Genomic DNA, 24,948 nt, shown 5'->3' with positions numbered 1-24,948 from the left:
CTAAGGCCAGTTTTAAAATTAGCAGTGTACAAAGCTTTTGTCTCTTTTTGTCAAAGCATATTTTTGATGATGAAATAACCCCCCAAAAACTTTAAATATCATTCAGAAGGTGCTCCATTTAGGAAATTATGCAGAACCCGTGCTGGGGAGCATTGTTGGACTGAGCCAGCTATGCCTCAGTTTTCTCATCTCTAAAATCAAAATAATAGTGATACTTATGTCACACACATATTTTTGCAAACTTAGATCACTAGGCCAAAATCAGAATGTACAGAATTAAAGATGATTTCCAAAGCATACAAGTGACCATTTCTATTTGTGTACATTTGCATCAACGAAGAAAAATTGGAGTTACAAAAAAAAAAAAAAGTTGTACATGAGGCTGTGAACACAGTTACTGTTTTCATAATGTATGTAATTAAAAAGAAGAAAAAGACCAAAGTGGGGGGGGGGGGGGGGAATGAACAGGAAACATGAAGACTAGGGAGTCCCTGGAGACAAACTCTGATGGTTAATAACCACAGCAAGGAAAAGGCAATCTCAGAAAAGAGCCTCCTTAAATTGAAGCCCCTTTGATAATGATGCCCTGTGTATTCAGGTTAACCAAAGTGGGGCCACTTCAGATACCCAGTGGGACAAGCACCTAGGAGAGAGTATGTGGCTGTGAACAGTGACATGTGAGGTAGCAGGGGAGGATATGAGATGGAGGGAGGTAAGTTGGTGGGGGCAGCTAGATCTTTTAGAGGAAGTGAATTCCTTTAGAGAGGTCAGAGGAAGCTATGAGTTCTAATTCCTGGCTTTTGCACTTACTTTCTGCGGAGTTCAAGTTGACTTTGTTTCTAAGCCAAACTCTTCATTTCAGAAATGAGTATGTGAAGTAATGATATCTCATTCACACCAGGCCTGGGACTAAGAGCTCCTGCTCTCTAAGATCTGCTTCTGGCCACCCTGTGGTGCTGGGATCCTTCCTCCCTTCTGCCTTTCTCCCATTCCCCAGGACACGGTAGTCCATGCCCAGTCCTTCCTTCTTTCCTGTGATTACAGAGGAAACTGTAAGTTTCCTGGTCGTAGGATCTTCATTATCTTCACACAGCCAAGCCTGCCTGCTTGCTACTTCCTATTTATTAGGATACAAATCCTTTCTGCACCGAAATAATTTTACTCCTAACAAAAGTAAAGACATGCTTTCAAGCATTCAAACACACACACACACACACACACACACACACACACACACACACACACGCATATGCACATGGTGGGGAGTTAGAGAGGGAGAGAGAGGGAGAGGGAGGGAGAAAGAAAAGAGAACTGGGAAAGCACTAACTCTTTACTTGGCACAATCTTTCTAAGTAAGCATTCAAAGGTCACACTGGATCCCGTACAAAATACAAGTTCCGACCCAACAGAAAGAAAACTCCCAACACCAAAATGGTAAGAAAATATAATTGTAGGTACTGAACATGATCAAAAAAAGAGTGTATTTGAACTATATTGACCCTTTAAAAAATACCTTAAAAAGACAGGACAGAAAAAATTGTCTCTTTGCAAATGCTGAGTCACTGGAGACGTGATGAGACTATCCGGAAGTGTCCTGCTTGCCTGGCAGCAGGTGAATGTCCTGGCAGCTCCAACAGGTCAGATGAAGGCCCTTTCGACTTAGCAGGTCACAGGATTGGCACACTAAGTGTCCACAGATAACTGTGCTATTGTCCTGGAAGACAGGTTCAGGGTCTTCAAAACTCCTCTATGCCTGGCCCTAGGTCTGGAACCGGTGGGATTCTCCAAGGGGCAGAGGTCACACACTCTGGGGCCTGGGCTCTCTCCCGCTGTTGAGGAGGTCCGTGAGCTCCCCGATGTACTTGATGGTGTACTTGAGTGTCTGGATCTTGGTGAGCGGCTGGCCTCTCTGGCTGTAGACAGGTGGCAGGTAATTCCGGAGCGTGTGGAGAGCATCTGCCAAGGTCCGCATCCTGAGTTTCTCTCTCTCGCTGGCCTTGCGTCTCCGCTGGACGGACATCTTGACTTTGCTGCCCTTCTGGCCTTTGAGACCACCAGCAGCTTGTAGGTAGGCCGGTTGGAAAGCTAACATGCTGTAATCCAGCTCGACTAAGCCACCAGCCCCATGGCTGCTGTAGCCATCGCTGCCTCCTGTATTGGCCCCACTGTGCCCGCAGGGCAGTGCGACCTCAGAGTACGACTCCAGGGAAGGAACTGGGGAGAGGCTCTGAGCAGGGGATGCCTGGCTCAGCTCCAGGGGCCTGGCTCTGCTTTTCCAGTCCCAGGAGGCCAGCAGGCCTGCTGTGTCAGAAGAGTCCAGACCATCGTCCAGGCTGAGGAAGGTCTCACCCAGGTTGTCCATACCCTCAGAGGCAGCGGTAGAAGGACTCCTTGGCAAATGTGAAAGAAAGTTCTGCTGCCCTGGCCAGAGATCAGCTTTCTTTTATGATGGTGGGGGATCGGGGACAAAGTGGGAAAGGGGCCCCTGGGGAAGGGAGTTCAAAGGAAGAACCAAGGACCAAGATGGAAGATGAACTCCTCAGGTGTCACTTTCTCCTCGTCGATAATTAGCATCTTCCAGCTAAAATGTCTTTAAACAGACCGGCCTCCAAGAGAAGAAAAAAGGAATTATCTTGTTGTAACTAAACCAATTAAGGCTGCATAACCAGGCTTAGCATTGTCCTGTGGAACTCATTAATGGGGGAGCCAAAGAAAACAAACCTGGGCATTTGCAGCAAGGAGAGGCTCCCTGGGGCCTTTGGGCCAGGACGACTCCCCCACTCACATTGAAGAGGTGTTTCAGAGTATGTGGTGTGATGCTGGAGAAGGAGCATGGGGTTGAAATACTGCGAGCCCTCTGAACTTTGACTCTCTCCTGTGTCAAATGCAGGCACTCTGTTGGACCCTCACTCCTTTCTATCCCTCCACTTCGGTTAACTGCCCAAGGTTTTGAAGAATCACTACCCATCCTACTCATTGAAGGGCAAACCTACAGTTCCAGTAAGCTGAGACTCTTGATGTGCAGAACTATGCCCTGCTTTAAATGATCAGAGATGGAAACCCAGTAGCAAGCAGGCGCCAGAAGACGGAACACTCCTTAAAGCCAGGATCTTGCAAGTGTACCTGGCTGGCATTTAGCCTGATGAATGTCTTTTTAAAAATCCAGTCACACCTCGTTTTTTGAAATGTATAGAGGAAGTGTGAAATTAGCAAGAGAGTCATTTTCCCCACCACCACCACTCCAAATGCCACCGAATGTGTTAAATTGGATGGCCTTGCTAGTTAGCTTCATTTCCTATATGCTCCCACAGACCCTGCACTTTGGAAAAGGAGTTCCAGATTCCCCCATTTGTCCCAGGAACCGAACTTAGTCTGCTTGCGACTCATTGTTCAAAAGAATATTTGCATTAGGGTCACCTTTAGCGTCACATCGACTTGCCCTTCAGCATGGGTATTTCAGCCCCTTTGCAGTTGTTAGGAAGAAATGGCAAGGACCTAATTAGAACAGTTGTGATTTTTTTTTAATTAGCGAGGCTCGGGAAATAAACATCTGAAGCATGTAATCTAGAGAAAAATGCACTCAGCTTTACCATTTGCTGAAGGACACTGAGCCAGGTCTTAGACAATAGTGTCAATGAAATATAGTAAATGTATTAAATGATTCTTCCTCCTCCTCCTCTCTGTCTCTGTCTCTGTCTCTCTGTCTCGCTATCTCTCTGTCTCTCTCTCCTACTCTGGTCCAGAAGCCTAGAGTACAGTGGAATTTTTCCAAGAACTTTTCATGTATTATAATTAACCTTCACATTTAAAAACTCCAGCATTGTACACATGAGAAGGCTGAGGTTCTCAGGCATTAAGAGATTCAGTTACAGTCCCTAACAGGAAGTGGCACCCTCGGTAAAAAATGGCAAATATAAAACTTCAGCACCCATAACTTTACGAAAATAATGTTGTAGCTGTGTGCGGTTGGTGCACGGCTGTAATCCTAGCACTTGGGGAGGCAGAAGCAGGCAGATTTCTGTGAGTTCAAAGCCACCAGCCTGGTGTACAAAGTGAATCCAGGACAGCCAAGGCTACACAGAGAAACCCTGACTTGAAAAATCAAATAATAACAATAACAATAATAATGATGATGTTTCCCTTATGTCATTCTGTTAGGAGAGAGGCAGGTGACATGAGTGTGACTTAAGGACACAAGGTGGCTCAGGTGGCCACCACCTGAGTCAACACTGAGCCTTCCATATTCTCTTTATCCAGATTAGCTTATAATAGCATTTCTGCACTAAAAAAATTCATATTTCCCTCCTTTTCACAGTTTCTATCTCAAATCACTAATTTCCTTTTTTCTTTTGTGAGTTTTTGAGACAGGAATTCTCTGTGTAGCCTTGGCTGTCCTGGACTCACTTTTTAGACCAGGCTAGCCTTAAACTCACAGAGCTTCACCTACCTCTGCCTCTCAGAGTGCTGGGATTATAGGTGGGCACTATCACACCCAGCTTTAAATCACTAATTCTTAAACTAGTTTGCTTGTTTGTTTGTTTTGTTTTTTGTTTTTCAAGACAGGGTTTCTCTGTGTAGCCTTGGCTGTCCTGGACTTGCTTTGTAGACCAGGCTGGCTTCAAACTCACATCCATCTGTCTGCCTCTGTCTCCCTGAGTAATGGGATTACAGACATACACCACCACACCCAGTGAACAACAACAACTTCTTCCTCTTCTTCCTCCTCCTCCTCCTCCTCCTCTTCCTCCTCCTCCTCCTCCTCCTCCTCCTCCTCCTCCTTCTCCTCCTCCTCTTCTTCTCCCAAATTATATTTTCCTTATTTTCTTTTTCATTGTCTTTGAGACAAGGTCTCTCTGTGTAGCCCTGGCTGTCCTGGAACTTTCTGTATACACAGCCTGGCCTTTGCCTCCTAGTGCTGAGATTAAAAGCATGTGACACCATGTCCAGCCCAAATTTCATTTTCTACATAAGAAAATGCCCATTAAATCTTTGGTTCCTGTGGGGAGACAATGTAGCTCAGTTGGTAGAATGCTTGCCTAGTGTTCTTGAGGCATTGGCTTGAACCCTCAACACTGCATGAACTGAGTGCAGTTACACATTCTTGGCAATCCCAGCGCTTAGGAAGTGGAGGCAGGAGGATGAGAAGTTCAAGCTCCTTCTCAACTATACTTTAAATTAAAAAACAGCCTAAGATTCATGAGACCTTGACTCAAGCAAAACAAGCAGAAATCTTTGGTGCTTCGTAGATACCTAATTGGAGTTGGTTCTGTTATCGTTGTCACTCATCACAGTGATACCATCAGTACAGTTGTCAGACTACTCAGTGCGTTGACTGTTTCTGACCCCAAAAGCATATTTTTTGAATAAGGAAATGGCCTGCTTCCATATTCTTAATGTGTACTTTTTCTTTCCAATAAGAAGCAAGATTGGCCCAGATCCGCACTGATCTGACCTGTCTCCCTGAGTCATTCTTTGCTCAATCTGAAGAAAGCAAAAGGTGAAACGCAACGTGGTATCCCTAGAATTGAAAGGCCTGTCTTTGGGTACCTGATGCTGGCTCCTTTTCCCTCTCCACTCTGTTTCCATCATGTGTTCTAAACTAGAAAGTTCATCCAGTCAAAATGGCCCAGTAAGCCTTAGCAGAGAGTGTGCCACAGAGGAAGAGTGAGCCAGAGTTCACTCCTTTACAGCAAATGCCTTAGCCTCTTATGGTGTATGTGCTGTGCTTTGGAAAACGGAATTCGGACCTGTCTTTCTCTTCTACATGAAAAGCTTCTGTCAGACTCCTTCCTGGCTCTAAAATATGATGGAGTCTGCTTGTAACTAGAGTGTTACAAGCAAAGAGTACTTAATTCATAACAACAGGAAGACCTAGGGAGCACTGAGTCCATGGTTACATCTGCCCTCCAGGGAAACCCAGCATTATTTGGTGCACAAAAGGCTATGGCAGAGATGGGAACAGAATATAATCCCAAATTGCCTGCCTTCAAGACCTGTTTTTTTTTTCCTCTCTTGGAACTAATATGGATTGTGTGCTTTGTCTCATACCAAGTAGACTGCTTATTTTCCATTGAGTTACTAGAATAAGCTTTTAGTATTTAATTTAATGTCCATGACTCATCTAGTATTTGTAAGTGACTGTGACTATGACTATCACAAACTGTCTTAATGAAAAAAAAATAGGCTCACTATGAAAATTATTGACTTCAAACACAATGACATTTCTGTGCTAGGCTACACCAGGCAAATCTTTATGGAAGATGGTTCAGGGGCAAAACCTGTTCTATGAGAAACAACACAGAGTACAACTTACATGTACAATCCATATCGTAGTGTCTGCACGTTAGAATCTGTCACACATGTGACATAAACATTGCCGATTACTGCCAGGTACAAGGCTTGGCTGGAAGCCCACCCTTTCCAAGTTGCTCCTGCCTGTGTCAGATCTCTGCCATCCTCTCATGAGCAACCCTTGATTCGGCCCCATCTCTCCTCCTGCCGTTCTCGTAATGAATTCATATAAATGTGGATTTCTATTTGGCTGATGGGTACTAAGGACAGAAAGTAAGTTAAATAGCTTTTGTCTTCCTCAAACATATAGATTAAATGAATAGTCGTCTTCTAGGCTCCTTGCAGCATTCTGAAATCTAACAAAATAACCATCCATACATTCAATGAATGTGATTATGGAGAATTAACTACCGCTATGTATAACATTATCACCACCAATCCTGTTCTGTAAAGAAGAATTTGACGCGCATAGTTACTCAGTAGTTTCCCCCAATGTAGCACATCTGAAGTCTGATATTACCAGAATTAGAGCAAACTGGAGTCTGGCTAGGAACCACTGGTTTGCTGGGAACAGCTGGAAGCATCAGATGGACAGCTCCTGCAGTGCTGTTGAGGTTGGCATCCAATCTTGAAATGGAACTTGGAAAATATAAAAAGACTAGCCTGTGTTGACACAGCAGGCATAGAAGGAACCCCTGGGATTAATCAGTGCCTGGACACTGTAAGAGACGAACAGATATGTAGTAGTCTCCTCCCTGCCTACATTTCTGAGGTAGTAGTCACTCATCATTAGCTAGGATCCAAAAATATGCAAAGAAAACTTCTAGAAATAGACACATCTTGAGTTTCAAATAAGTACCATTTACAGTAGTGTGAAGAAATATGATAACACAACACTGTACTCCACCTAGAACACATGCCATGCCTTCACCTCCTCTCCTTACACTGGCTTTGTACCATCTCACATTGTCACAAGAAGAGGGGTAAATATAGTACAGTGTGATACTCTGAAAGAGAGAAACACAAGAGGTGCACTACAGTATAATAAGTTACATATTACATTATGTTATAATTTTTTTCAGTTACTGCTCTTAGTTTCTTACTGTGCCTAATTTATAAAAACCTCAGCATAGATACATAGATGGGATAAAATATGTATTGTGGGTTATTAAAACATATCTCTGGAGAATGTGAGGAGACCATTATAGTCAATTTAGACTGTCCATGTTCCTAAATTACGTGGTTGGGCGAGGCAGGTGCTCATATAGTTACTTTCTGGCCCCAATAGTGAACATGCCTAACTCTAACAATGTGAAACAAAGTGCTGTTTGTATGTGAGCCATACTGTTCCTTGGCCATCCTTAAATTAATCCTGGTCATGAGAATAGTACTAATGCAAATGATACATTTCTCTAGTGCTAACTTCTTTATTGGTTCTATTTCATTTTAATGATATAGAAATATGACTCCTGTTCTTATTTCAAAAAGAAAAAAACTAAGGTATAGAAATATTGTTTTAGCTGGGCTTCCTGGCACACACCTTTAATCTCAACACTCAGGGAGGCAGGAGCAGACAAATTACTATGAATTCGAGGCCAGCCTGGTCTACAAAGCAAGTCCAGGACAGCCAAGGCTACACAGAGAAACCCTGGGGTAGGGGGCAATGCTCTGGTTGATGAATTTGAGGGACAGTTTAAACCTAGGCAGGCTGATTCCAGGGGCTCAAGACTCCAGCAAGACATATGTCTGTCCCAAGAGAGGTAAGAAACAGGAGAGGGTTGTGAGAGGCCCCTAGCAGCACATCCATGGTAATGCTTGGTTCTGTCTGCCTGCACGCTGGGTATTTTCTCTGGCCTCTAACACATCATTAGCATAATCCAACAAGAGACAAGGGTGATATTGAAACATTTCTTATAACAGAAAATTTTAGGACGAACATTTTATTTATTTATTTATTTATTTATTTATTTATTTATTTATTTATTTATTTATTTATTTTTTCATAAAATTAACACAGTCAGGTCCTAATGTCGATAACATTTTCTGAGTTCATATAACTCTTAGTTTATGCTAAGGACTGAAAACAGGGTCTCTCCTACATTCTCATGAAATCAGTGAGGTCGTCTACCTAGGTAGGCAGGTCCTTATCTTACAGGAGAGGGAGCAAAGCTCAGTTGGCAAAAGTTTTGCATAAGAACCAGCTGCACTAAGCCAGAAGTTGCAGCCTCCACTTCCTCTGCAGAGATACTCTGGTGGTGTTGTGTATCTTCCTTTCTATTTATTTTCTTTGATTTTTGGGGTGGAATCTTTGTCTGTAATCCTGGCTGTTTGATGACTCTTGATCCTCCTGCTTCAGCCTCCTGATCATGTGCCTTGACTGGGGGTTTTTGTCTCTACTGGACAGTACATTCTATGCCAGCCTTGTAGCCACAGCCATCCAGGATGCATTGGCCAGTTTACCTCTGGAATTCTTGACAGGCAAGAGATGGAGCTGGTGTTTAATTAATTCATTAATTTTTATTTTATTTTTGAGATGGGGTTTCTTTGTGTAGCCCTGTCTGTCCTGGAATTGGCTTTGCAGACCAGGCTGGCCTTGGGGTGAAATGACTTAAATTGTTTATAAACATGAATGATAAGTCCCAAAGAATAAAAGATTATTTTTAAAAGTTAGGAAAGAAATATGCTACAATCTCAAAACTTTTAGCCAGGGGAAATGCTGTCATTTCCAAAGCCTCTTCTGAGGATTTGCTATCCAGAAGTTACACTGTCCCTTTCAGTCAGCAAAATCTTGAGCCCGGGAAACCATCTTCCTGGAACAACAGAGGCTCCCTTCCTCAGATACAGAGAAAATCTCTGACCCAGTCAAGTGGCAAGAGGCTCTTTGCCTAGCGAAAGTAGAAAATGTAACTTTCTCCAAAAAGAATCCATCCCAAAGCAGCCTTGTCCTGACCTAGCTTTCTCCCTAGAAAAAGCAAGCAAACAAACAACAACAAAACCCACCAGATATGTTCATTTCAGAAAAAAAGAAAACACTGTCACCACTCTTGCACAAAATGAGGAGTTGTGAGCAGGCACAGATTGGAAGGTTGGCAGAGCAGAGAAGGTAGAAGGAACATCAGATGATTGTAGGGGCAATAAAAAGAGGAAGCAGAAGCTAATTCTCTCAAGAAAGCCTGCACACAGGATGCTTTGGTTATTATTATCCTGTGAGCAACTCGTCTTGGTTCAAAACTCTTAGACTCAGCAAGCAGCCCCAATGACCAAGGTTTTTGACCACCTGAGACTGAGCCGGGTGGGAGGCCTGTGTGCCCCACCGGTGATTCCTCAGCAACTGGCCAGCAGGAGTCACAAAGGGTCTCAGTGTTACATTTACACCTCTTCCCCCTTTTAAGTCCCCTTCTTTATTACCACTGGTATTTGGGGTGGCATTTTAATACCCATGTCAAAAAGTTGAAAGCAGTTTGCAAGGATGTTGTTCTTCAAGGATCACCCTCTGTTTTAACCAGACTGAAGAACAAAAAGAAAAGTACAAAGTTACTCCTCCGTTAGTCTCCAGTGATGCTCAAACTATTACTAAAATGGATACTGAAAATGCTTTCAGTAGGATGTCTACCCAGAGCTTTGCCTCTGCTTTTGCCCATGTTTAATATGGATTTCTGATATTTTTGAATGAGCCGACAGCTACAAGGCAAATAACAAGGCAGAGAACAAATTGGGAAACGTGTTTCTCAGTATTTCAATATGAGCTAGTCAAATATGATAGTCAAAAGGTTACTGCTATGAAAATTTCATACAGATAAGAAAAACACCAACTTGCTGCTGGGGAAATGAACAGCTTACAAAAGAAGCTCAAGTGGCTAATAAACAGAAAAAAAATGTTTACCTCATTAGTAATCAAAGACATGCAAATGGAATCAATGAGGCAGGCTATTTTTCACCTCCCAAATTGCCATAGTCTGAAAGAGGGGGAGGAAGTGGTCCTTCCCCCATGCTGCTACGGTACAATCAATTGTTTTTTTAAGAAAGTATTTGACTGAAATGTAATTTAGGCACAAGGATTTGTTCTATAGAATTAAACAAATACGCAATCAAATAATTGTGAACAAGAATAGTCACCATAGTAATAAAAGTAAATTTTTCAATCAAGTATCTGATAGTAAAGAGGCGATTATGTAAATTATGTGTCCTTCAGTGTGAACAAATACTGTGTGTTCATGCGAACAGGGGAACTGTGCTGTGAAGAACACTTAATGTAAGAAATATAATCTGACATGACAGTGTTTTAGGCAGGATATATAAAATTAATGTTTTGATTCACTTTAACATTTTTCAATTTTAATTTTATTATTTTATGTGTATGAACATTTTGTCTGATGTATATGTGTGCACCACATGTATGCTTGGTACCCATGGAAGCCAGAAGAAGGCACTGGATCCTCTGGAACTAGAGTTTTGAATAGTTGTGAGCAGCCATGTGGGTTCTGGGAATAGAACCTAGGTCCTTAGGAGAGCAGCCACTGCTTTTAAATGCTGAACCATCTTTTCAGTCCCACTTTAATATTTTAATAGAAAAACAATTAATTGTTGAGAGTGGGTTATTGATAGTAATAGGAAGTGAGAAGGGATATATAGACACACATATACATATATATATATAAACATATATATTGAGAGAGTAATTTTGTTTTTTTTTTCTTAAGGATAATATAGACAAAACAACAACAACAAGAACAACAACAAAATAATAGGAGGAATTTTTTTTTCCCACAGAGACAGAAAAGGTTGGTGTTTTCCCCTTCCCAATATTATAGTACTGAGCAGCTGAGCATTCTCCCCAGCGCTTTGAGGGCCAAGCAGCCTTGCCTCCCCCCACCTACAGCAGACTTGAAGCACATAGCAGGGCTGCTGCTTAAATGCAAGTCTGGAGTTTACATTTGCATGTAGTATCTACTTTCCTGATGAAAACAGTGTCTTGAGAGACAGGGAACATGTTTCAATAACATGAGAGAGAAATTCCACTTCTCTCTCTTGGAACTTGGATTTCTAAGTCTGAGCTGGAGCCTGATTGGCCCTATTTTTACTAAACAAGGCAGTTGTTAACTAGGAAGCTGGTCAGATGGACGGTGTCCTGAGGTACAAGAGCACCTGAGCTTGGCCAGGAGCATATAAAGTAGTGCTTCTCAACCTGCAGGTTGCAACCCCTTCAAGGGTCAAAGAACTTTTTCACATGGGTTGTGTAAGACCATCAGAAAACACAGACATTTACATTATGAGCGATAACAGTATCAAAAGGGCAGTTATGAAATAGCAATGAAAATGATTTTACGGTTGGGGGCCAGCACAACCTGAGGAACTGTATTAAAGGGCTACAGCATGGGGAAGGCTGAGAACCGCTGATATAGAAAGTGGCAAGAACCCACCCTGTGTTGACCCATTGCCTTGGCTGATGAGATCACAGGACACAGGGAGCAGGACTCAAAAAGCTCTGGACTTCAGCAACGCCTCGACTTTTCACATTATCAAAAAGTTCCCTTCAGGTGGAAGAGATGGCTCAGCAGTTGAGACTGCAGACTGTTGTTGAGGAGAACTGGATTTTGGTTCCTCCAACCGACTTTTGGCATCTCACAACCACCTGTAACTTCAGCTCCTGGGAATCCAGTGCCTTCTTCTGGCGTCTCCGGGCACTGCACTTACAGGTGCATACAGACACGTGCACACACAATTTAAAACAAAAACAACTAATGCAAGCAACATTAAATGGACTCAGCAGGTTGCGTGTGTTTATTTATTTGCATATATAACAATAATAATTAATATGAGGCTATGAATTTGAAAGGGAGAGGAGATAAGAGATAAGGAGAGGGATCGGATAGATGAGATGAAAGGAATAAATGATATATTTTAATTAAAAAATGTAAGACTAGTATCAAGACATTAAATATATACTTGGTATCTTTCTAGACAGAATACTATGCCCTAAATTAACCCATTCTTTTTTGAAATTGGAGATTTATTTGTTCTAATTTAAAAAAATATATAACCAAAACCTAAAACACAACACCACTACCACCCCAAACCTCCCCGGGCAACTTCTCTGCCTGTTGATCATTTAAGACTACCCACCATCGAGCTCTGCTGGCCCTTCCGTGTATGTCCTTACTTCATAGAACCACTCTGGGCTTGGTTCTAGTGGGGCTCCACAGGCTTATGGTTTGTTTGTTTGTTTGTTTGTTTGTTTTTATTTTCTATGTGGGGGCATTTTCCCTGAGTGTAGTTCTCCCAGAGGGCCAGAAAGAACATTCCCCCCGAACTAACTGGAGTTACAAGTAGGTACTAAAAATCAAACCCAGAATTCATTATGTTTATCATATCTTATAGGTCTATATAAGTGAGTATATACCATGTTTGTCTTTCTCCTTCTGGGATACTTCACTCAGAATGATCTTTTCTAGATCCCACCATTTGCCTGCAAATTTCATGATTTCCTCCTTTTTGATTGCTGAGTAGTATTCCATTGTGTAAAAATACCACAATTTCTGTACCCATTCCTCCGTTGATGGACATCTGGGTTGTTTCCAGGTTCTGGCTATTACAAATAAAGCTGCTACAAACATGGTTGAACAAATGTCCTTGTTGTGTACTTGAGCAAAGTTTGGGTATATACCTAGCAGTGGTATAGCTGGGTTTTGAGGAAGCACTATTCCTCCCCACCCTCCAAGGGAGGAGCAGTCCTGTTAGGCCACAGAGGAGGGCTTTTCAGCCAGTCCTGAAGATACCTGATAAAACAGGATCGGATGAATGGGGAGGAGGTACCCCCCATCAGTGGACTTGGAAAGGGGCAGGGAGGAGATGAGGGAGGGAGGGTGGGATTGGGAGGAAATGAGGGAGCGGGACACGGCTGGGATACAGAGTTAATAAAATGTAACAACTGATAAGAAAAAAATAAATTAAAAAAAATCAAACCCAGGTCCTCTGCAAGAGCAGCAAGTGCTCTTAAGCACTGAGCCATCTCTCCAGCCCCTGGTCTGCATTTCTTTTTATCAGCTGTTGGCTGGGTTGTGCCTTTCACTCAGTTTTCTCTCTCTGTCTCTCTCTCTCTGCTTATTTCATTTTGTTTTTCAAGACAGGGTTTCTCTGTATACCCTGGCTATCCTCAAACTCAGAGATCCACCTGCTTCTGCTTCCCAAGTGCTGGGGTAAAAGATGTTCGCCACTTTGCCGAGCTCAGTTCTCTCTTGATTGCTCATATTCTTCAAGTCCAAGCCAAGTTCTTGTCCAGAGTCCCTTTCTGCCAACTCTCAGTAACCATTTCTTCTTACAAGCCAGATTAGATGTTTAGTTTCTTACATTTTCAGTTATTTCTTTTGGGGGGATTTTTTTATTTTAATTTTTATTAATTACAGTTTATTCACTTTGTATCCCCTCTCAGTTATTTCTTTTATTTACCTTTTAAAGTTAGAGAAGCCTTCATGATTTCTAGTTCAGAAATATTGCCTTAGAGTCTGTGAAATTTTTTTCACGTATGTTACATCTTTGGGATGTCACAGCAACCCCAAGAGGTAGGTCAAATTATCTCTGCTGAAAAGTAAAGAACCAAAGACAGAGAGGCTTGTCTCATCTATAGCAAAGCCTATGCATCCATGGCAGAATTTAAGAGTGTTCCATGGGAAAGGAACTGGGGGCTCTCCTATAGGCAAATGTAAAACACAAAAAGCTCTCAGGGTTGTCTAGCTCTAAGCCGGGAACAAGATCTCACGTTGAAGAACAGCTGCACCGTGGCACCAAGAGACTGTCATCACTCCAGTCGTAGGCTCATGACTGCAGCTGTTGCTACCTTTCAGAGCCAGCCAGCCAGCTGTTGCCAGGAGATGGATTCAGACAGAACAAAGGAAACAGAGTTTGCAATAATGACCGTGGCTGTATGTGTGCGCACGATGTTCTCCATCCTGTAGCTCAAAGCATTCTAAAGATATAATCTAATTACTTCTCAGGAAGGCCATGCTTGAGGGGTACATGTCAGAAAGCCAGACATGGAGAGAAGAAAGGCTGCCTTCAAACTGCCTTTGTGTAATATTGTTAAATCTGGAAAGGAAGCTATGCAGGGGTTTGCACAAGCCTTTTAGTCACTTATGATAGCATTTGCAGTGGACACTGAAGAGAGTGTCCTTGTTCTTAGCAGAGCTGCGGAGCCCCCACAGTGTCTCTGCTGAGGAACTGGTAATAGAACAAGAGATTGCTTCTATCTTCCCCTCCTTCCTACACAGTACAGGCTGTCCTGTTTCCTGGATCTTGACCTTGTCCTCTCACTGTGCCTATTGAGGAGTCATTTTCTCTTCTGATAGTCTTATTTGCCTGTTTTGTTTTGTTTTTAAAGACAGGGTTTCTCCACCTCCTTTACCACAAATACGTCTCTCACAGGTAGAACATGGTGACCTTCCGACCATCTGCACACCATGCAAGCTTTCTGATGTCCTCCTCACACAAAAGCGCCATGTGCAGCTGCATCATTACTGTGCTTAGGTCACCTAGGGCCTGGAACACTTTGCTCCCTTCCTTAACCTTGACACCCTAACAGTGCATTTGTAAGTTGCCAGGCCAGCTTCGTATGTGTCCCTGTGGGCAGGAACAGAAGTGATGGGTACCTTTTAATACCTCCATTCTGGGGGCTGGAAAGAAGGTGCAGCAGGTTCCTTGTAGGCAGCACCTGCTGCCAAGCATGCCAGCCTGAGTTCACTTCCCAGGACCCACTTGGTGGAGGGAGAGAACCAATGTGTGCTATGGCATGCGTGCCCGCAGGCATACACACAAATTAATAAATAAATTATTTTTTTAACCTTTAAAAAAAAAAAAAAAAGACAGGGTTTCTCTGTGTAGCCCGGGCTGTCCTAGAACTCAGTCTGAAGACCAGACTGGCCTCGAACTCAAAGAGATCTGCCTCTGTCTCTGCCTCTCGAATGCTGGGATTAAAGGCTTGCACCATCGCCGCCTGGCTTTACTGCCTGTTTTACTTGCCACTCTTTTCACCATTTTCCTTCCTTCCTTCCAGCCTAGACTTTCTCTTCTCACTCTCTTTGGAAGTCACACAGGCTAACACAGACTTTTCTGCTCTGGTATACCTTCCTCCACTAGACCACCAACCAGACTATGGACTGAAGTGGGGCCTTCTCCTCTCATTACTCTAGGCTGCCCACCTCTTTCTCTGAGCAAGATGGTTACATATCTAGTTACCCACTTGCTTGACAATATCCACTTCGCTCTGCTTTACATTCTATATAAATTGTATATAAATGATCCTGCTTATGGTGGGTTAATTCTCAGTTATAGACCTCCATGAATAGTTTCCATTTGTTTTGATTGGTACTTTAATCTCCTAGCTTAATGAACAGCAATACCTTGAGAGATAGTGGCGCTCAAGTTTCACACTTAAGAATGTTGTGAGGGAAGACAACATGCTTGAGTCCACCTGCTGGTGGTCCAAGTCCTTAAGTGTTTGCTGTAGTGCTCTGCATGAGCCATCAAAAGTCCCTTTTCAGAAGTATTCAGGTAGCTGGATGTGGACACTAGGGAGGCAGAGGTGGGCAGATTTCTGTAAGTTCAAGGCCAGTCTTGTCAACAAAGTGAATTCTAGGATAGTCAGGGCTACACAGAGAAACCTTGTCTCAAAAAGCAAACAAAACAAAACAAAAAACAAAAAAAGTAAAGAATGAAGGTTAATTGGCATGGTGGAATGAGCTTGTGATCTCAGTACTTCTGAGGCAAAAGCAAGAGGGCCAAGAGTTCAAGGCCAGCTTGGGCTACATAGTGAAAACAAAACAAAAAGCAGAACAGAACAAGAAAGGGAGACATCCAAGTTAAATGTTCTAAAGTGGTTGGGTAGCTGGGCTGGCTTTTAGAAAGCAGTGGTCCTCAGAGGAGGCAGGGCTCTTGCCTTTTCTGAGGACTATATGCTGAACTGAAAGTTTGGTCTTTGGTACTTTGCCAAATGGTATTATATATGGATGAGGACCAGCATGGGAGCTCCCAGCTCTGGCCCTTCTGTGGGAAGAGGCTTAAACTCCGAGTTCCTCAGCTGCATTTTGCCAGGAAGCTCCAATCTTAAATCCGTTGGCACTGCTTTGGAGGCAGTATGTTATTGACAAAAGTGATAGTCCTTTGCCACTGAAGTAATCACAGGTGAGTTACAGAGCAAGCCAGTGAACTCTCTTGGGAAATCTGTGGCCATGAACTGGCTCAACCTGTTTTTTGGAAGAGATCTGTTCAGAGAGCACATTTTAGCTATGATTGTGCTTGGGAAATTTAAGTGGCCGCATTACAACCCAGTCATATCTTTTGCCAACCACTATAGCATTTTTGGATGGCCAGCGGTTGGCTGTGCAAGTGTGGGAAATTGCGTACATGGCTCAGAGCCCCAGCCTCTTTCATCTACACTAGACTATCTCACAGGATAGGAGCTGAAGGTCACTGACGTTTGCCAGCTTGGCTCTGCTTCTGGCAGTGCCTCAGGCTTCTTTCTATCTGTCTTCTCTCTAAAGAAACCTGCCCTGGCAGTTTGCTTTTATGTTGTTGTTGTTGTTTTGTTTTGCTTTATTCAGAAGCAATGTGACTATTACCCAAATATTCTGTGCCTTAAAATTTTTTAAATGTCTGACAAAATAATATGTGCCAAAGGACATAAACTGTGATTTGTGACTTGGCTCAGAAACTTTCTGAATACCTCCCCTGCATCCAGATACTGTGCCCCTTCTGAGAACCCAGAGGCAAAAGCTACAGACTTTCCCCTAAAGACAGTGCTTCTCAACCTTCCTTATGCTGTGACCCTTTAGTACAGTTCCTCATGTTGTGGTGACCCTCCAACCATAAAGCCTATTTTCCTTGCTCCTTCATAACTGTTAGGAATCGTAATGTAAATATCTGTGTTTTCTGTTGGTCTTAGGTGACCCCTGTGAAAGGGTTATTTGACCACCATATGGGTCAACTCAAAGATTAAGAACTACTACTAAAAGAGCTATCACTGTGCTATCTCAAAATGGCATCTGTTCACTGACTCACGTGTGCTCAAAATGTAAGACACATACCAAATCTGGACAGTGTGAAACATCTCATGAATGATCTTTTCATTTCATTCATTCATTGAAATGAGGAAGTTTTGAATGTACTGAATTAAATGAAAGATGTTATTTAGTTCACTTTAAAAAAAACAAATAAATGCAGGTTTTATCTATATTTGGTCCATGCTGTTTATCCACACACTGGTTTGGATAAACCTCAAATGAAGAGAAGGATACTGTATAGTATACAGACACTAAAAAGGCATTGTGGAGGGAAAGAAGGAGAAGTGCAGTTAACTTGGGGATCCTGGAAGACATCCTGGAAGCAGTGGCCTTATAAATGAATGAGTTTTGAGGCAGGATTGTGGGAAGAAGACTAGAGGCAACTGCATTCAGCACCAGGGTGGAGATTTTGATCTCAGCCAGTTGGAGGACCAGGACAGCTGTGGCAGTGAGTCTTCTTCCAAACCTGACTGTCCACCATAATGGCCTGGTGTAGACCTCCTGGACTTGTCTCAAGTTTCTTGAGCCAGGACTGTGGATGGAAGGCGCTGACTCCTGCTTCATGGAGTTTTGAGGTGATGGTTCTACAGCCTATCTAATTGGGACAGCAACAGAGTCACTAGGAGCTTTCCTCCCCCCATGTGTCTTATTCCTTTGTTTGCTTTGGAAAGAAGCACCAGCAAAACAGATCTTGGAGCTCTCACTGCAGATTTCTGGCAGTTCAACAAGTCCTCAATGGGACAGGAAAGAGGTGGATCTTGTTGCCTGTGCTTTTCTCAGTTACTACCTAAGTTTCTGATTAAGTAGCATTACCTATACTATGTTCGCAGTGACAGTTCTCTACCAGTTCCATGGAGAGAGAGTGAGAGACTGTTCTGCTAGTTAATTTGTGATTGTGCTGAACAATGGTACAATAATAAAAACATTTGTACAATAATAAAAACATTGCTTTCAGAAGCCCTTTGTAGGCATAATAGCTTGAAAAAAGAAAGAAGGCTGAATGAGGGCAGAGAGAGAGAGATCCTTCCTTCTACTACACTTGGTAAATGAATGGGTATCAAAATCTATTATTCTCCTTTTCTCTTCATCTTCTTCAGTATCCTCATATCTTTCCATTTTTCTGTAGGTTTCTGACTTGCCAGACATGATAACATACATTTTTAACCTCAGTACTCAAGAAGCAGAGGCAGGAGGATCTCTATGAGTTCCAGATCAGCCAAGGACTACAAAGTGAGACCTTGTCTCAAACAAAACAACAAATACTACTTGAATCAGTTCGTGAGCCAATAGTCCTGCTTAACTTTTTAAAATTTACATTAAGTAATAATGTAATAGAAATTGTGTATATGTGCGTTTATGTGTACGCCTCTGTATGTGTATGTCTCTTTCTCTCTCTCTCTCTCTCTGTGTGTGTATCTATGTTTGTAAGAACAAGAGGACAATTTGTGGGAGTCGAGTCTCTCCTTCCCACCATGTGGGTTCAGGGCAGAAGTGGTGACAAGCACTTTAACCAGCCTAGCCATCTCAGCATCTTTAATCTATTTTTGTAACATGTCAACATGAGGTTTGAGAAGGCCAACATTGAGAGCCTTGAGGTACATAGTCTTCAGAATGATTTACCTGGCATTTATCCAGAACACGCCCTCCCAAGGTATTTTGTTCTTTTATACTGGTCAGCCTCATTGACAAGCTCTCATTTCTGCCCTACTAAGTCTACAGCCTTGCGGTCCATATGAGCCATGCATAGTGTCACTCAGTGCTATTCCTTTGGGACAGAAAAGCATCTACTCCCTTCACAATGTAGTATCAGGCATTGTCCTCGACACTTTTCTACCAGAATTATTAATTCAGTCAACATATGAGACTACAACTGTAGCTGTATCAGAAACCTCTCTGTACTGGGGTCACCCAGGGAACCAAATGTGGTTTTCCCCAGGTCAGGGAGCTTGCTGTCTATGGCGGAAGTCCTCACCGTGAGGTGTGTCAGGGACAGGCTTTAGTTATGAAACAAAAATCATGTAAATCTTACTAGTGACAATATCTATATACATGCTAAGGTACTAAAAGTTTTGTGCAACTTCAAAAAGGCACTGAATGGGCTGAGGCCAATCTTGGGTGTGCTGAAATACAAGAAAATTGCTGGGTTGCAAGCAAGCACAGTAATCCACTAGAATGGATTAGAATCCATTAGAGACATTGGTATAAGCAGGTCAAACAGTTGCTCCAGAAAGGGTAATAGTAAGATGCAGAAATGTTTTTGGGGAGAGACAGGTCAAAGGCATCTTCTAAAACACAGCTCAAAAGAAGTCCCATGATAGGCTCTATAATGAGAGTTAAGATGAGGGTATAATAGTCCCAAGCAAAATGAAGTTAGATGTGCATAGACAAGAAAAAGATCTTGGCAGAAATGGGCTATGAGTTCTGAAAGAGTGATTGGGATTAGACTAGAGCAGGCATTATGACTCAGACTGGAAAACCATTGGACCACCATCATCGACTCATTGTCTGAGTGCTGGACCACAGCATCAAAGTTGGCAGGAATTCACCAAGAAGAGAAGGTCTATGGAACACCCAATCTGCACCCAAGTGTGCCCTGTATATGAAGCAGGGGCAACTTTTGGCTTTGTGCTTGGCTTTCCTAGAAGGGAACTCTCCCAGTGGCTTTTTCTATGTGGCTGGAGTCCATAGGCAGAGAGGAGAAAGGATGCCTGGGTTACTCAGCTGACTGAGCACAAACTAAAGGAATTAACCATCAACTATAGTGGGGGAAGGGAGGCTAAGATCCTCTGGATTGGAGATGAGAAAGGAGGAGGGAGTTGCCTGCGGCTGAAGCTTTGAACCTGATCTTTCAAGCTCAACAGGAACACTGCAACCAGCAATGACTCTTATGGCTCCTGACTTGGCACTTCTAAGCCTCCCTCTTTGGAAGAGCATGGGGGTTGGGGATTAGGGGCTGGGGTGGATTTTTAAAGGAACTAAGAGAATGCTCTGACTTGTCACTAACCATTTCAGAGAGTGCTAGGAAAGACTGTGGGCTAGTGAGCTTTCCCTGTTCTTTAGGGAAGCCCACTTGGGGTCAAAATATGAGTTGGGTGCTTGAGAATGCCTGAGAGTTTGGGTTACAGACTTGGCCTCCCAAGTCCATGGAATGACTGACTGGATTAATCTCTTCAGTGAGTTGGCTCTTTGCTCTCTTCTCAAAGGCACATTTCATAGCTCACTCAGCACCTGCATAATGGCTTTGCTATCATTGTCACCTGAGTTTGCATTTTGGCTCCACTGCTAAATCTTGAGTCACTAATCTCAGAGTTCAGTGAGGCCACAAGATAATAGTTATTTGTTCCTCACTGGCTTACACTGAGAGAATGCCTCACTAGACATTCATTAATGCACTTTGTTATTTTGTTCTAAAATTTAGTGTATCTGATCTGTATGATGATAAACATGATCCTAAAGTCCATTGTCTAGTCTGGTTTTCTTGATGGCATCTGTGATTCCCTCAGGTAAAGGAATCAAAGGGTCTGAGACTCAGCTTGTTTGTTTCTAGCAGGCTTTATTTAAGAGACACTCTGTCCCACAGATTCTAGGGTTTGGGGTAACATTTCTACCTCTAAAATGTTCAGCTGTTGGGTGCAGGAGTTTGTGTGAAAGCAGTCAGAGCCCAAGCAGAGCTGCAGAGGAAAAAAGACAGCTGCAAGTTTGTCTCTGAATAAATCAGACTGTGACGTTTATTGGGCTATTTCCAGAATAACACCAGCAAGCAAACTGGCATGCTGGATTACCTTTTCCAGGAAGGAACTTTGCTTAGGAGCCTGGAATAACCAGCCCTGTGGTTTGGGATGAGACTGGTTTAATGGGAATGTCACAGGTTTGGAGGCACACAAACCAGGGTTAGTTCTGTGTCTCTTCCCTCTTATAAGAGATTTAGGATGAGTTATTTAGCCTGAGCCTCATTTTCTTCACTTAAAAAAAAAGCTATGTCATAAGCCATACATGGTGGCTGTAGGTGTTAGAAAGTGAGAAACTGCCTTAATAAATACATGGTATTTGCCAATGTTTGAAGCCAGATGGAAATCCAGAAACCTCTGGACTTGGAACCATCATTTCTTAAAATTTTATGTCTGGTACAGGATGGAAGTGGGGGAGGAAAAGACAGCAAGGCCAGGGTGGGTGGTTAGAGAGGAAAAAGATCAAAAGGCCTATAAATATCTGTCAAACTTTAAAATGCAAATTCTCTGCCTGTGGCCCAGTTGGGACCCAATCTTTCATTATCACCTTTCTGGGAAGAACTGCAGAGGGGGTTGCCCCCCCCCCCCATAGTGAGGAAGGTAATGATTATTTCCCTACTTGGAGCATTTTGGTTCGGTATAGCATCACTTTGTGACCAAATGGGGTATGTGATAAATATTTCATTCAAATTAGACCTAGAAATGTAGGCAGTTAAGAAGCTAATTACACATGATTTTCTTTGCAAGTAGATTGTGATTCTCACAAGTAAAAGAAACTGCACAATCCTTATCATAACTCTTTTTTTGGGTGGAGGAAGGAGGGTTGAGATATGATTTTTCTATGTAGCCCTGGCTGTCCTGGGACTTGTTATATAGACCAGGCTGCCCCTGAACTCAGAGATCCTAGTGCTGGGGTTAAAGACAGGTACCACCATGCCTGGATTTATCATAATACAATATACATGATTCTTGTTATAGTGTTCATGCTGACTAGCTGATGAATGAGTGGAAGGATGAGTAGATGTGTGGATGGTGAATGTGTGGATGTTGAATGAAGGCGTAGATGGTATGATAGTAAATGGATGGATGGAGGGAAGGAGGGAGTGACGGTAAATGGATAATGGATGAATGATAAACGGATGACTAGGTGGTGGGTGCATGGATGGTAAATGAATGGATAGATTGATGTATGAATGAATGTATGTTAACCTTATGTCATTTTTACTAGTTGGTCACCTAGTTCTCAAGCACCCCTCCACTAGGCTTCACTAGAAACTGGTGAGCAGCATCATTCGGAAGAACATCTGTGGTCCTCTGAGGAACTCTTGGATAAGCCACGATCTTCTCTCCGGTGGCTGGCGTTCTGATCAGTCTCACACCCTGCTGCTGCATGAAGCTTCAGGGAAGCTTTGCCTCAGTAGTTTTCTCAAAGCAGTTGCTCTTCTCTTGCGAGTCACACTGTTGGTGACTGATTTCTGTAGAAAGTGAAGAACTTTAGGTAAACCCCACAGAGGAGACCTGAGCATAAAAGGCTCAATAAATGCTTAGCATACATTTTGAGCTATACGTTTCCTCCACCATAACCATAACCATCAGTCAGAAACAAAGAAACTCCTTCCTTGCTTTCCCATCTCTCCTTTTCCTGCTAGCTCTATTTTTTCATGAAAATGTATCTAGTTTTTTTTTTCACACAAAAGAATCTAACCAATGCACCAGGCTAGAATTCCTTAAAATGTGCAGCATTTATTAGATTCTTTCCTGCCTCTATTTCCTCAGCTAAGTATTATCCAAGAATCAGAGCTTTCTCTTCTCCTTCTCTAAATGACACCTGCCACTCAAAGCTCCTCTGATGAGTCCCTTCATCTCAGGAAGCAACCTCTTCCAGTAGCATTTTGAGGCCTGTAACGACATTCTTTCCAAACAGCATTTATTATGCTTGTTATTCTTTTCTCCCTAATTTATTTTTTATGTACATGAGTGTTTTGCCTATGTGTATATCTGTGTACCTCATGTATACAGTGCTCACAGAGGTCAGAAAGATCATTGGATGCTAGAGTTACAGATGATTGTGAGCTACCATGTGGGTGCTGGGAATTGAATCCAGGCCCTCTAGAACAGTCATTCTCAACATTCCTCACGCTGCAAACTTTTAATACAGTTCTTCATGTTGTGGTGACCCTAAACCATAAAATATTTCATTGCTACTTCATAACTGTAATTTTGCCACTGTTATGAAGCATAATATTTTTTGTGCTCCAACAATATTATATTTTATTTTTAATTTATTCTTCTTTCATACATTAAACAGGGATATCTTTTTCCTCCCTGAACTGCTTTTAAGATTAGTTAAAAGCTGGGCGCCATGGCATACACCTGTAATCCCAGCACTCCGGTAGGCAGAGGCAGGTGGATCTCTGTGAGTTCGAGGCCAGACTGATATACAGAGTGAGTTCCAGGACATCCAGGGTTCTTAACACAGAAAAAACCTGTCTCAAAACAAAACATAGTTAAAAGAAGAAAAGAAGATGATGATGAAGAAGGAGAAAAAAAAAAAAACAGTTAACATGAGCAAAGGGCATGTTTCATTGCAGGTACCACGAAAAGGACATTTATTTTTGACCTAAACATGGAAAAGGAGACACTTTTAGCCATTGCTTTATTAGGAACGGGGCATGTGACAAATGGCACAGATGTAGAGCTGTGGAGAAGGAAGGCAAGCCTAGGAGGTCTGGGTACATGGCCTGCCACTCTCATTCTGCTTCCCTCTTAAATACCCCTGCCACCTTCACACACACACACACACACACACACACACACACGCAACATACACAGACTAATTCTGAGGATATAAACAAACTTATGATTTCTTGTTCATTGAGACTGGTTTTCTGAGATTCTGGACTACTTTGGTAATCAATTTGCCATGAGTCTCATGTGAACTATGTGGAAACCAAGTTCCTGGCCAAGAAGCCACATGTGGGAGAGAGGACAGAGTGAGCTTGGGACTTGGGCTTTCTTTGGGTTCGAATCCTGGTCATGCTGCTTGTCCGATGTTTAATTTGAATAAGCCCCTCATATATAAATAGAGGAAAAGTGTCCCTCAGAGCTGTTGCACAGCAAGGTGAAGAATGTGTAGTGCATAGCAAACCTTTGATGTCCTCCTTCTTCAGAGATTCACTCTTGTGTAACACTTTCCAAACCCGGAACCACCTCATAGTACTCATTTTGCCTACAGTTTCACCTCTTTTTTCCTGTGTAGAGACGATCATCGGCTCAACAAATGCTACACAGGAAATGCTACATTTTAATGAGGCACATGTTAAGGGCAATTTTTTTTCTAATCTGTAGATATGACTCGTAAGAATCAGTGTGTTTGTCCTTAACATGTAATTGAAAGTCATGAGATCTGTTAGCAGACAGGAAGAGAAGGTGAAGCCTCGGGAGACTTGTCTAGAGCAGTGAGGGTAACTAATGATTCAGAACACAGCCTCGTGGGCGTAAGAATGTCCTTTGGTCTGTTTCACAGGATGTAGACCTGCCTGTGCCAAGTCGTTTGACACTTCTCCTGGAACTGCTGCAGCTGTGAAGTGGTGGGGCCCCTGTGAGGCTTAGACAAGAATGTCTGTTTGAACAGCCCTGTAAAAATCAGCTGCCTGCCATCAGACAGTATTCTTCTCATGGGTGCTCTGTAAACAATTTACTGTCACATTTGGATTCGAAGTATCTAGGATATCCCTTCCTGACCTTCTCCCCAGTGAGTTACAATGATGGAAAACTGAAGTTCTTCACTAGATCTTAGAATATATCTATCTATCTTTCTTTCTTTCTTTCTTTCTTTCTTTCTTTCTTTCTTTCTTTCTTTCTTTCTTTCTTTCTTT

At 42.6% G+C, this 24,948-nt stretch overlaps 2 protein-coding genes across 2 annotated transcripts in view; both read right to left on the bottom strand.

The window, feature by feature from the left end:
• Positions 1–463: 463 nt before the first annotated feature.
• On the bottom strand, positions 464–2,514 carry Msgn1 (mesogenin 1). The gene has a single exon (XM_055623109.1). It carries the CDS (start codon positions 2,360–2,362, stop codon positions 1,799–1,801), a length of 564 nt encoding a protein of 187 aa, XP_055479084.1. The 5' UTR covers positions 2,363–2,514; the 3' UTR covers positions 464–1,798.
• A 19,954-nt stretch (positions 2,515–22,468) lies between these two features.
• Gen1 (GEN1 Holliday junction 5' flap endonuclease) overlaps positions 22,469–24,948 on the bottom strand; it is a 34,614-nt gene continuing 32,134 nt past the window's right edge. Inside the window, 2 exon segments of the mRNA XM_055621750.1 lie at positions 22,469–22,545; positions 24,219–24,353. Of these exon segments, the coding sequence (XP_055477725.1) occupies positions 22,469–22,545; positions 24,219–24,353 (212 nt within the window).

This window comes from Psammomys obesus, unplaced genomic scaffold (genome assembly GCF_907164565.1).
Source record: "Psammomys obesus unplaced genomic scaffold, mPsaObe1.curated_primary_1811, whole genome shotgun sequence".
Lineage (NCBI taxonomy): Eukaryota > Metazoa > Chordata > Mammalia > Rodentia > Muridae > Psammomys > Psammomys obesus.
This window is presented reverse-complemented; position numbering and strand designations above follow the sequence as displayed.

Excerpts from the sequence above, each read along its gene's own strand:
- Msgn1 (XM_055623109.1), bottom strand. The coding sequence starts at position 2,362 with ATGGACAACCTGGGTGAGACCTTCCTCAGCCTGGACGATGGTCTGGAC.